Source organism: Sorex araneus, chromosome 3 (assembly GCF_027595985.1).
Source record: "Sorex araneus isolate mSorAra2 chromosome 3, mSorAra2.pri, whole genome shotgun sequence".
Taxonomy (NCBI): Eukaryota; Metazoa; Chordata; class Mammalia; order Eulipotyphla; family Soricidae; genus Sorex; species Sorex araneus.
This window is the reverse complement of record NC_073304.1, coordinates 2557341-2569811: the sequence shown is the minus strand read 5'-3', so window position 1 is coordinate 2569811 and position 12471 is coordinate 2557341. Positions and strand designations below refer to the sequence as shown.

Below are 12471 nucleotides of genomic sequence, written 5' to 3'. Positions count from 1 at the left end.
TTCGGGGGGCGGGGCCGGGGGTGCGTGAGCATCAGGCTCCGAGGCTGGGGCCCTGGCCACGTGGCTGGAGTGGACACTGCTGGCCTGGCCCTAGGCGCAGAGTGCACGTGCGCGCAGAGTCCAGGCGGGGCTCAGGTCTGCGGACACCAGAGCGGGTCGGGTTTTGAACTGTGCCCTGCCTGGCGCTCCCGGCCGCGGCACTTGTGGGGCACCGGGGACCGCGTCCCCTCCTCCTCCTCCTCCTCCTCTTCCTCAGCGCCGCTCGGCTCCGCTTGTTCGCGGGCGTTTACCGGGGCGCGGAGGCCAGGCGCCGGCTGCGCCCTGCGAGCGCGCGTTTGTGTTTTTCCAGGTGCGGGCCCCATGGCTTCGGTGCTCGGGACTCTGGCGATCACGGTCCTGCTGCTGCTCTCACGCCTGTGTGTCCAGCGCGTGGCCCAGCGACTTGCCCGAGGGCTGCGACCCTGCCCGGGCTCGGGACCCGCCCCCGGTGCCCGGCGCGCCCGGGGATGCGCTCCCGGGACGCGCCCCGGCGGGGGCACGTGCGCCAAGCGCCCGCGGGGTACCTACGCCCCCCGCCTAGCCAGGGGCGCCCCGGGCGCGCGGCTGGCCCTCCGGGACGGCCCCGTGGGGTGGGTTGGCCCCGCGAGGGGCGGGGGTCTTCGCGACTGGTCGGCGCCGGCCTCCTGCGCACGCAGACGGGGGCGGGGGGCGGGGGCCCCGGGGGGCGGGAGGTACGAAAAGGGCGGCGCGCACGCCGGCGGTAGCAGCTCGGTGGCAGCAGTGGAGGGCGCTGCACGACCCCCGACGCAGCCCTGGCTGTCCCCTCGCCGCGCGCTGTCCGCGCCCCCTTCCGCGTGCGCAGCCAGAAGCCCAGCGCGGCGCCCGGAGCCGGACCTGCGCCAGCGCCGCTCCCGGGACCGCGACCCCGGCCGCCCCGCGATGACCGCGACCGCAGCCCTCCTGCCCGCCCTCTTGCTCCTGCTGGCTTCCGGGCCCACTGCCCATGGTGAGCGCCCCCCGCCCGCGCCCCCGCCTGCGGGAAGCGCCGCGCCGCCCAGTGCCCGCGCCGCGCGCAGACTCTCCATCCCGTGCGCCCCGGCGGCCGCGCGTCCCGCCTAACCCTAAGCTCCGCGCCGGGGTCTCCCGCCGGCTCCCCGAGCCCCCCTTGGGTCGGCCTGCCCGGCTCGGGGGTCCCGGGGGCCGGGGGAGGCGGGAGACCCCCGGCGCTCGCCTCCCCGCGCAAGTGGCGCTCGGAGACTGTGCCGGCGCGCCGAAGAGGAGGTAGGAGACGCGCGGGGGATGCGGGGGTCCGCGGCGGGCAGGTTTCGGGGCACAAGTTTGGGGCCCTGTGGGGGGACGGGGCTGGGGGGCGCCGGCTTGGCTGCGGTCGACCCCCCGTTTCAGCCGGAGCCCCTTTGCGTAGCGTTTCTCTCGGCGAGGGGCTGCGACACTTCTGCCTGCCGCGGCCATCTGTCTCTGACAGCCCGGGGTCCCCCCCCCCCGCAGGGTCTCCGCGGCCCCCTGGACCCCGAGAGTCTCTGGGGCGGGTGGTGGGGACCGTCCGGAGAGCCCGAGACAGGGTGGGAGTAAATTTGCAAGGTGGGCGCCTGTTTAAACGGGTCCGGACCTCAGCCCCGCGCGCGACAGAAAAACCTGCGTCAGTTTCGTAGGAAGAGTCGGGGGTCGGGATAGGGGGTGGAAGTAGGGCGCCTGCTTCCACCACGGACCCCCGACCCTCACCTGCCAGTCCCCAGGTGCCCTGTGCGGGTGGTCCCCTGCCCGCACGTCCCCCCCACCTCTCCCGGCTTTGCCCTGCGGGTGGGGGGGTGTCTGGCTCATGACCCCTCGTCTGAGTCCCAGGAGGGGCTTAGAATCGGGGGTCTCCTTGTTCTCTGGGGCGAATGAGGTGTCTGAGCCCCTCAGACCAGCAGGCAGGGCCGGGGCGCTCATGGGAGGGCAGGGAGCGGGCTGCGGATGCCCCCCTGAGCGGGTCCAGGGAAGCATCCTCTTGGTTCCTGGGCCTTCACAGGGCAGAGGGGCTGTTGGTGGTGGTGGGGGGGTGCCTGAGGGGGCTTTGCCCTGACCCGGGGCCTGGGGGGTGAACGGGTGCCCTGTCTCGTGCCTCAGGAGCTGAATGTCTCCCGGCCTGCCACCCCCAATACGGATTTTGCGAGGATGACAACGTCTGCAGGTAACAGAGGGGCACGGTGGGGAGGGATGGCAGCTGGGGGGGCACTGCAGGATTCCTGGGGGCCGGGGGCCTCTCCAGGGCTCTTGGGCCCCAGTGCAGCTGCAGTAAACAGCTTCCTCGCCCACCCCCAAACTAAGGGGCAGTGGAGGGAGAGGGGCCGGGGCGCTGCTGGCCGGCTCTGCTTTCTCTGCCATGGGGGGGTCTTCCTGGGAGGGGGCAGCCCTGCAGAGCCCCTTGGCAACAAGCAGCTCTGCTCTGGGGCCTTTTGGGGGCCCCCACACTGCTCCTTCCTGTCCCCCCATGAGCTTCTCCACGCAGGAGCCTCCGGACCCCGGGGGCCTGAGTGGCAGGGACAGCGTGGGGTCCAGAGGCAGCACCTGTGCCCCTCACCCCCTCCTCGTCCCATCTCCCCCCGCCCACAGGTGCCAGCCCGGCTGGCAGGGCCCCCTGTGCGACCAGTGCGTGACCTTCCCTGGCTGCGCCCACGGGTTCTGCGTGGGCCCCTGGGAGTGCATGTGTGAGGACGGCTGGGACGGGGACCTCTGTGACACAGGTGGGCACCCGACCCCCACCCGCCCGGCCCCTCCCCCACGCCCTGCTCTCCCGCCCTCGCCCTCGCCCTCGCCCTCGCCCAAGGCAGCCTGGCAGGGGCTGGGGAGGTGGGGAGTCCAGGTTGGGAATAGGTGGCCTGTGCCCCCCAGACGTGGGAGTTGCAGACCCCCACTCCACAGACCCCCACCCCTGGTGGAGCCGCGGGAAGGGGAAGGGCTAGGGCTGGAGGGAGGGGCCGGCTCTGGGAAATTCTCAGGGGAGCTGATTAAGGAGACAGCCCGCAGCCTGGCAGGGGAGGGGGAGGGAGCTGGTGGCGGGGGGCAGGGGGGCTGGGGGCCGGGTTGGGGGTCGAGCAGTCTGAGAAGTGGATAAGACGCAGATTGGCGTTAGCTGTTGATTGAGCTAATTTATGCACTCCCAGGCCCGCATTACCCGGGCTCTGCTGCCTCGCCTGGGGGAGCGTCTCGTCTCGTCTCGGGTGGGGGGCTTGGGCAGACCTGCGCGAGACACCGACACTGAGGCACAGCAGACCCCCCCCCAGCCGCAGCAGGGCAGCCCCCAGGCTCAGCGGGGTGGCAGAGAGGGAAACTGAGGCCCTGGGACGCCACACACCCCCAGCTCTGCAGGGGCCCCCTGGAAGGAAATTCTGAGGCTGTAGTCGGCGCCCCTGGATATACGGGCTTCACGCGGAGCCCCCCAAAGGCCTCGTCATCCTCGTCTGGGGGCCCCCAAAGCTGCCACGTGGAGCAGGGCCCACAGTGCCAGCCCACACTGACCCCGGCAGCCCCATCGGTGCCCAGGGCATCTCCACAGTGACCTTTGGGGTCCCAGAAAGCTTCCGGGGATGGAGGGGCTGGGCCTCTAAAGGCATGGCCCTGCCCCACCCCACGCTGGCATATTTTTCTAGATGAACTGGGTGGACAAAGGGGCCCACCTCCCGGCTCAGAGTACTGGGCACCCCCACCGGGCAGGCAGCCCCCTCCTCCTGGGACGGTGGGGCGGGCCGGGCTGGGCTGGAGCCTGCTGGACCCGGTGCCTGAGCCTCGCCGTGATGGATCCTCTCTGCTCCCGCACCCGGCCCGCCGCCTCCTGCTGATGGATTGCGGCTCCCTGCCAGGCCCGCAGCTCTTGCCCAGAGACCCCAAGTGTGCCGGGTCCCCTCCCCCCCACCCGGGCGCCCTGACTCAGGGGTCTTTACTGGGCCTCCTGTGAGGCCAGCGAACCTCAGAACCGTCCCAGGCCCCCGCAGAGGGGCCAGGCAGGCCCAGGAGGATGCTCTGGACAGAGGCCGGCTCCCTCCAGCCCCCCAAGCTCAGGGTCTCCACGGCCCGAGCCCCCCGGCCTGTGCAGGAACCAACTACGTGCCGGGAGGAGGAGCCGGGGGACAGCCGGGTGTTGGGGTCCTGTGGCGGGGGGGGGGCCGCCGCGCTGCAGAGAGCCGGTGGGCTTGTGCCTTTAAGAGCTGCTGGCTGCTGCCAGCCCCTTTCCTGAGCCCAGCGCTGGCACAGGACCACCTGGAGGCCGGGCGGTGTGGGGGGTCCCGGCACCAACCTGCTGGACGGAAGCGGAGAGGTGACCTTTCCCACAGAGGGGCGGCACTCCTCTCCCGGCAGGGCCCCCCAGACACGAGGAAGGGGTGTGGAATGGTGGGGGGCTGCCCAGCCGCAAGGCAGGGGTCTGCAGGGATGGGGGAGGCCGGCCAGCAGGAGGCAGGAACTGCGGGGACTGGGACGGCCGCATCCGGCCCTCAGCAGGCCCTGCTGGGCGGCTCTGGGGGTGCCCTCGGGGGAGGGGGAGGGTGACAGGCTGTGCTCCTGCCCCCTGCCCCCCAGATGTCCGGGGCTGCATCTCCATGCCCTGTGCCAACAACGGGACCTGCGTGAACATGGAGAAGGGCAGCTACGTGTGCTCCTGCGCCCCCGGGTTCTCGGGCCGCGACTGCGGGACCAAGGCCGGGCCGTGCGTCATCAACGGGTAAGTACGCACCAGCCGTCGCGCCAGGCCCCGCAGGTCGCAGGTCGGGGCAAGGGGTCCCTCTTCCTTCCAAAGGGTCCTGCAGGCGACTTGGGGGCTTCCCGCCCCGCCCCTGAGTGACAGTGGCTGGGGGCGGGGCCCGAGCCCAGGCTGCAGGGCTCAGTGCCTCAGGGGCTCACCCACCCACCCACCCACTGTATTCCGGGGCCATCTGGGGGGCCTGGCAGGCCTCAGGTGAGGGGGGCAGCTGGGGTGGTCCTCCGTGGTGGGGAGGGGCTGCTCCGGCCCAGGGTTCTGCCCAGCCGGCAGCCACAGGCAGAGGGGCTCTGGGGGCCGGGAGAGACCCCAGCCCAGGTGGGGGAATCCCAGAGAAAAGCTGGTCACAGCTGGGGGGCAGAGCAGCCTTTTCTCCTGCAGAAGCCGCTTATCTGGGGGAGGGGGTCCCCCGGGGTGCCGGAGGCCAGGCCCTTTGTGCAGAGAGTGGTACCCAGGGGCCGGCCCGCCCAGGCCCTTTTCTGTCGCTGCCTGAGGGCTGAAACCCGGAGTGAGAACTCCACAATATTGTGCCTCTGTGCTGCGGGCTGGACACGCTCTGTCAAAACAGAGCCCCCGGGGCTCCTTGAAACCCCTCGGGAGCCCGGGGCAGCCCTCCGGCGGGCGCAGGGCTGGGCTCGAGGGCTGGACGCCCCCTTTCCTCCACCCGGGAGTTTTGGCGTTTACCAGCCGACAGACTGCTCGTTTCAAAGCCCTTGCAGGGAACTAAGCACTCCGTGTGTGTGCCGCGCTCTGGCTCGGAGCAAAGGCTGCCCGCCTGGCCGGGCCGGGGACCCAGACAGAAACCCCCGGGCCTGGCTGGGCCCAGCACAGCGACCCCCAGGGGCTTCCCCGCACAATGGCTGCTGGTGGAAAAACACCAGCCAAGGGCTGGGGGCTGGGGGGTGGGGGGGGGAAGCTGAGGCACCCGCTGGCCTCCTGCTGGCCTTGCTCCTCGCCCCTGGGGACAGAGTGTGGCCCTGGCTTGTCGCTAACGTTGCCTGTCTCAGCCTCAGTTTCCCTCCCCGCGCAGTGACTAACCGCAGAGGTGCTGCGAGGGACGCAGGGTCCCCTGGGGGAGCCCGGCCGGTCCTCCCCGAGGGCCCGTCACCCTGTTGCTCCTCCTTATGTTACAGTTCCCCTTGCCAGCACGGAGGCACCTGTGTGGACGATGACGGCCGGGCCCCCCATGCCTCCTGCCTGTGCCCCCCTGGCTTCTCAGGCAACTTCTGCGAGATCGTGGCCAGCAGCTGCACCCCCAACCCGTGCGAGAACCGGGGCATCTGCACCGACATCGGGGGCGACTTCCGCTGCCGCTGCCCGGCCGGCTTCATGGACAAGACCTGCAGCCGCCCGGTGAGCACCTGCGCGGCCGCGCCCTGCCTGCACGGCGGCACCTGCGTGCGCCACGGCCCGGTGCGCTTCGAGTGCGTGTGCCCGCCCGACTTCACGGGGCCCCTGTGCGGCCGCCGCCGGGCCCCGGCCTCGCCGGCCACGCGCCGGCCCCCCCCGCCCGCGCAGCCCGCCCAGGCCGAGCACCACGTCCTCAAGGTGTCGGTGAAGGAGCTCAAGCCCAGCCCGCCGCTGCTGTCCGAGGGCCAGACCGTGTGCTTCACGGTGCTGGGCGTGCTGGCCGGCCTGCTGCTGCTGGCCGCGCTGGCCGTGCTGCTCTACCACAAGGGCGAGGCCTGGCGGGGCGTCCTGCGCCGCCGCCTGCTGCCCAAGAAGCAGAACCCGCTGCTGCGCTACAGCGGGGACGACCTGGCGGTCAACATCATCTTCCCCGAGAAGGCGGGCACCGTGGCCTTCAGCAAGGAGGCGGCCGCCGCGGCCGACGAGATGTGAGCCGCGTGCCCGGCGGCCCGGCCCTGGTCGGGGGCGTGCGCGGGGCCCGCCGCTGGCGCTCCGTCTTCCTCTTGCTTTTGGAGTTTGTGCTGTGCTGTGTCCCCTCCGGCGGGAGCTACCTGGCCCTGTACCCCCTCTGCGCGGCCGTGTGACGAGGCCGCCCCCCCCACTCCCGCCCTCCCGCACCCCCCCGGGCCCCGGCCCGGCCCCTGGCACCTCCTGCATGAGATAAGAGAATAATAAGAGTTGCATCTCGCTCCTAGTGCAAGATTTAAACATGTGGTTCTTCTCCCTGTGATTCGTGAATCAAAATAATCTCTCAAAAAAAGACCAAAAAAAAACATGGCAACCGAGCCGGGACCCGGGCCGACACCCCTTCCTCCTCCGGAGGGGCCTGGGCCGCGGGGTCCCCGTGAAACCATTACGAATGCCGTGCTCGACCGACCACTGTGACAACCCCCCACCCGTCCGTCTGTCTGTCCTCACTCGCCGTGTCCCACTCACTTACATCCAGTCTGACATCACACCCCCTTCCTGCTTTCAGAGTGCCGTGTGGTAGGCGGAGGCCGCGGGGACCCCCAGGAGGGCGGCCGCGGGGGTGGGGGGGAGGCCGAGGGGACTCTGTCCCCACCCTGCCACAGACTCGCTGTGTGACCCTTGGCCAGTCCCTGCCCCCATCTCACGTCCCCTCCTCTCTCGAGGGCGGGAGGCCGCCTCGGCCACCATCACGACCCCCTCTTGCCCCTCGAGACTCTGAATTAGGAAGGAGAGGGTGCGACCGGGGGAGCCCCGCACCCTAGCAATTAGGGTCTGCCGACAGGGAGTCCGCCGGGACCCCGCGGCTTCGGCCCGGCCCAGACGCTCAGTTGATTGACAGACACCAGTTCCAGCTGCATTTCTCAGAGAGCGTGGGGGGGGGGTGGTGAGAGGGGCCTCCCGCCCCCTTCCCTGTTTGGAAACTGTGGCCCCTTTGAGTCCCAGCCTGTAGTCGGGGGTCGACTCCGGCTGCCCCCACCCCAATCACTCTGAAACCCGACCCTCTCGAGGAGAGGTGTCCCCCAAATTCAATCGCACCTTGAACCACAAGTGCCCCTGGCGAAAATCTGAGCGGCCCCTCAGCCCCCCCCCCGCCCCCCAGCACCAAGGGGAGAAAGTTTCTGGGTTCTGTGGACGTTGCTGCCTGCGGCCCGGCCCGCACGGCGTGGTTCCGTTTGTGTTGCGGAGTTAATGACCCTCAGATCTCGAAAGACCTAGCCAGCTTCTGAGTTATGAATTTACTTTTTTAAAAAAGAGCATCTATTTTTTTTTTTGCAAAAAAAAAGAAAGAAAAAAAGGAAAAAAAATAGAGAGAGAGAATTGGGCCGGAGTTCTGTTCGCTCCGGCTGTGGCTGTCGGCTGCTGAACAGCCCCTGGGAGCCCGTTCGAAATATTTTGCTTCGTAAATAATTTGGTAGGACTTGAGTCCCTTAGCTTTGTTGCGTGTTACCCGCTGCCTTCCCGCCCCCAGCGAGCTGCCCTCGTGTCCCCACCACCGTGCCGTCACCTCACACGCCGCCATGCGTCACCTGCCATGTCACCTCATCATCCCCTCTGGTCTTTCCTCCTCCCGGTTCGAAGCTGGGCAAGGCCCCAGCCCCCTGCCCCCAACACTGCCACCCCCCTCCCCTCCCATCACTGTTCCCCCCTAAGCCCCTCCGCCCTCGACCCCGCTCCCGTCCCTGTCCCCGAGCCACTTGCATCGTCACCACATCTCATTTGGACTGTCACGTTCCCAATGAAAATACAAAAAAGACAAAAAAATAAGTAACTGTTGGCTGCCGGGCAGGTGCCCAGTGCCCTGCCCGGCCTCTCGGCGCGAGGCCGCGGCTGAGTCCGTTGACAGCTCTGATCCTCAGTTTCCCCAAATGCCACAATCTGAGATTGCATGAGAAAGCCAAATTCTCCAAATTCTCGCCTCCGTTTCTCCCGTGTCCCCGACCGCACCCCTCGCCCGACCCCACACCCCTCGCCCGACCCCCCTCACCCCGTCCCCCACCTTCCCAAGTGCCCCCGACCCCCCCGTGCCTCGAGCACACCCCGCGCGATCAGAGTGGGTCAGCAGCCCCCGGCCCGGCCTGCCGAGAGGGACGGTCCCCGACGGCCACGCCGCCTCGTGTGCGTGGAGCAGCCTGTGGTCCCGACCCCGCGGAGCAGCGCGAGGAGAGCGTCGGCCCGAGCGTGGACGGCAGGGACAGGCGTCCCTGAGAGCGGGGACAGGCCAGATACCGGTGGCGCCTCGTGAGCTCTCCGCCCCCCCCCCAGACAAGCAAAAAACATTGTTTATTGAAAAATAAACAAAACCAAGGGCTACAGTGCTGCGTCTCGTGGTTTCTGTTCCCCGCGACCCCCGGCCCCTTCTCCGGGGCAGGCCTGGACCCAGCCAGAGGACGTGGCCCCCCGGCCCTGTCCTTCCCCAGCTTCTTTCACACCACACCCGGGCCCCCAGAGCTGCGGGCCCCTCTCCTGTGTCGCTCTCCCGGGGGGGGGGGGCAGGTGGGCTGGGAAGGTCCCAGAATTGTGGGCGGTGGGGGTTACGGTGGAGTTACGGGGTCGGGGGAGTCTGGAATCGGGGTCAGCTGGGGGAGGCCTGCAGGTCGCAGCCCGTCCCTCAGTCCTGCTGGGCCCGGATTGGCCTTTTTATTTTTTTTTTTTGCAATTTTTATATATTTTATTTTCATGAAGTAGTTCAGCATAGTTCATTACATTCAGACGCCAATCCCAGCACCGGGAAGCGTGTGGGGTTGCTGATTTCACTCTGGGTGAGCAAGCGGTGTGGGTGGGGACCGTCTACTCCCAGGCACACACAGGCTGGATTTTCCCCCCTGGCCCCTTGGCTGCCCCCCTGCCACCCGGCCTCGACCGAGCCTCCCCAGGACCCAGCTGCCGGGGTTCAGACCCCCACCCCGCCGGCACGCAGACCCCCTTCCCGCCCTGAGCCCCTGCGCGCAGGCATGCTCATCCGAAGACCCCGATAAAAAGATGTCTGAATTGGGGGTGGGTGGGCAAAGGGCCCAAACGCTCAGGGCTGGGCTAGAGTGACGGCCAGCCCGGGCCCACCCTATAAGGACCCCAAGCCCCGCCAGGAGTGATCCCTGAGCACAGAGCCAGGAGTTAGCCCCGAGCACTGCCGGGGTGGCCCACAAACAAAAACACCCCCCCAGGGGCCGGAGCGATAGCACAGCGGGTAGGGTGTTTGCCTTGCACGCGGCCAACCCGGGTTCGATCCCCGGCATCCCATATGGTCCCCAAGCACTGCCAGGAGTAATTCCTGAGTGCAAAGCCAGGAGTAACCCCTGAGCATCGCTGGGTGTGACCCAAAAAGCAAAAAAAAATAAAACAAAACAAAACAAAAAACCCCCCCAAACGAAGTGCCCCCGTGGGCAGCAGGGAGAGAGATGAGCGGGGAGCGGCTGGCAGGGCTGCACGGGCACACGCCCAGGGCAAAGAAGGGGAGAGGGGGGAGGGTCTCGGGCAGCCCGGCACACACTGTGCCCGGAAGCTCTCCAGCACTGGGGTGAAATCAGCCACGGGCGGAAGATGCGTGACCAGGTTCATCTGGGGCCGTGCCTGACAGTGCTCAGGGGGCCAGGAGGTGCGGGGGGCCGAGCCCGGGGGTCCCACCTGTGAAACCTGCGCTCCGCCACAGACCCTGGCCCCTGCTCCTGAGGCTGTTTGCTTCGGGTGCTGGGGGTCGTACCCAGGGCCTCTCCCCCGAGAGGAAGCTGCCCTCGCCCCGAGGCACAGCCCTGGCCACGGCAGGTGGGAATTTATTCTTCTTAAGTGCCTTTGATTCTTTTTCCGAAGCGGGAGGACTCACGCGGAGACTGAAGGACGAGAGAGGGGCTGAGGCTCGTCTCCCCGACGAGCTCGGGACAGAGCAGAGCCGGGACGGAGACACAAGAGCACCAGAGCCGCGGCACAGCGAGGAGGGCGCCTGCCTCCCCCGCAGCCCCGAGGGTCGCCAGCACCGCCAGGAGTGATCCCTGAGCACCGCTGGGAGGAACCCTTGAGCATCACCGGGTGTGGCCCAAAAATTAAAAAAAAAAAAAAACGAAGTAAATGAATAAACGAAGCAGGTGCTTTGACCCTGTACTAGTTCTTGAGCCCAAAGTTACTTGTGTCCTACCAAATACCCGGTCATTGCCAGGCACCAATTCTCTTGGCTTTTCTCCGCCTCCTGTTCTGTGGCCGCGAGGGATCAAACTCAGGGCCTCACACGTTGGAGGCAAGTACTCGGTCACTGACCCACAGCCCCGGCCTGGACACTGGTTCCGAGCGCCCACGTTTCTGGTTTCTAAAGTCTCACTGTGCTCCTCCACGCAGGGGCACCGCACAAAAAGCCACGTGGCAGGGCCAGAGTGCCCGCCGCAATACGGACAGCACGACCCACGCACTCGGCGTCCACCGGGAGGGTTGCCAAGGCCACCGGCAGGACCGCGAGAGGCACAGGCAGCGAGCCTGACGGCTCCTCCCTGGCGTCACCGTCTCCCCTGAGATGGGGCGGACGGAGCCGGGAGAGGCCGCGGCTGACGTTCAAGCCAGATTCCAGCCCACGGCTTTCCAGCACTGGTGGTTTGGGTGTTCCGGCTTTTGTTTTTTGGCTGAGCTGGCAGATGCTTTTTCCTCAAAAGCATGTTGGTCACAATACCGATCCAAACTCTGGTGGCACTTGCCAAGGAAAAGGAATAAATGATTCTAAAATACGCAGGGGAGCATCAAAGGCCTGGCAGAGTCAACGTAACTTTGAGAGACAGGTAGAAGTATAAAGGGGTTGTCGTTCCTGACACCAGACGATACTGCAAAGCAAGGGTCCTTCGAGCTGTACGTCTCCGGAAGAGAAAAGGCCTGCAGGTGGATGGAATGTAACAGAGGACCCGGAAATAAACCCACACAGAGATAGACTCTGCCCCCCCGTAAAGGAGTAAATCTAAGGCAGAAAAGAGAAAGTCTCACCAAGTGGCGTTGGCCCCACAGAGAGAATGAAACCACAGCACCAGGTAACACCTTACACAAAAATTAGCGCAAAATGCATTAGCTTTGGCTATTGTAGCTAAAACCATAAAATCACTGTATCACTGTCATCCCATTGCTCATCGATTTGCTCAAGCGGGCACCAGTAACATCCCCATTGTGAGACTTGTTGTTACTGTTTTTGGCATATTGAATACGCCACAGGTAGCTTGCCAGGCTCTGCCGTGCAGGTGGGATACTCTCGGTAGCTTGCCGGGCTCTCCAAGAGGGGTGGAGGAATCGAACCTGGGTCAGCCATGTGCAAGGCAAACGCCCTACCCGCTGCGCTGTCGCTCCAGCCCTAAAACCATAAAACACATAGGAGAAATCAAAGGTAGTAACTCAACATCAGAGATGATTTGGAGTGTCAGTTCCGTTGGCAAGGAGCAAACAGCAAAAGCAAACAAACAGACTGCGTCAGATTTAAAGGCTGAGGGGGTTGAGGAGACATTTCAGAGGTGAGGCGCTTGCCTCACTCACTGCTGACCTGGGTTTGCTTCCTGTGCCAGAACGGCCCTGAGCACCCCAGGAAGCGTCCCTGAGCACAGTGCTAGGAGTAAACCCGAGCCAGGACGGGTGTGCCTCAAAAAAAAGGGGGGAAATAATTAAAAGAATCAATGACCACAATAGAATGAACTACCACAACAATTGTAAAAGGCCACCAAGTGGGTGATATTCACCCAGTGTCCATCAGACAAGAGTCTGGCATCCACAGGGATGAGCAACTCGACATAGAAACAAAACCAAAACCCCCCAACAACAGAACCACCAACCACGGCCCAAAGACCCAAACTGACTGCTTCTCTAAAGAAGACGCAGAGGGTGTA

General features: G+C 66.3%; 1 protein-coding gene across 1 annotated transcript; it reads left to right on the top strand.

Annotated features, from left to right (window-relative positions):
- Positions 1–773: 773 nt before the first annotated feature.
- DLK1 (delta like non-canonical Notch ligand 1) lies at positions 774–8865 on the top strand. Its single transcript, XM_004603753.2, has 5 exons — positions 774–1006; positions 2128–2191; positions 2614–2744; positions 4576–4717; positions 5887–8865. The coding sequence occupies exons 1-5, from the start codon at positions 940–942 to the stop codon at positions 6593–6595; spliced, it is 1113 nt and encodes a 370-aa protein (XP_004603810.2). The 5' UTR covers positions 774–939; the 3' UTR covers positions 6596–8865.
- Positions 8866–12471: the final 3606 nt, after the last annotated feature.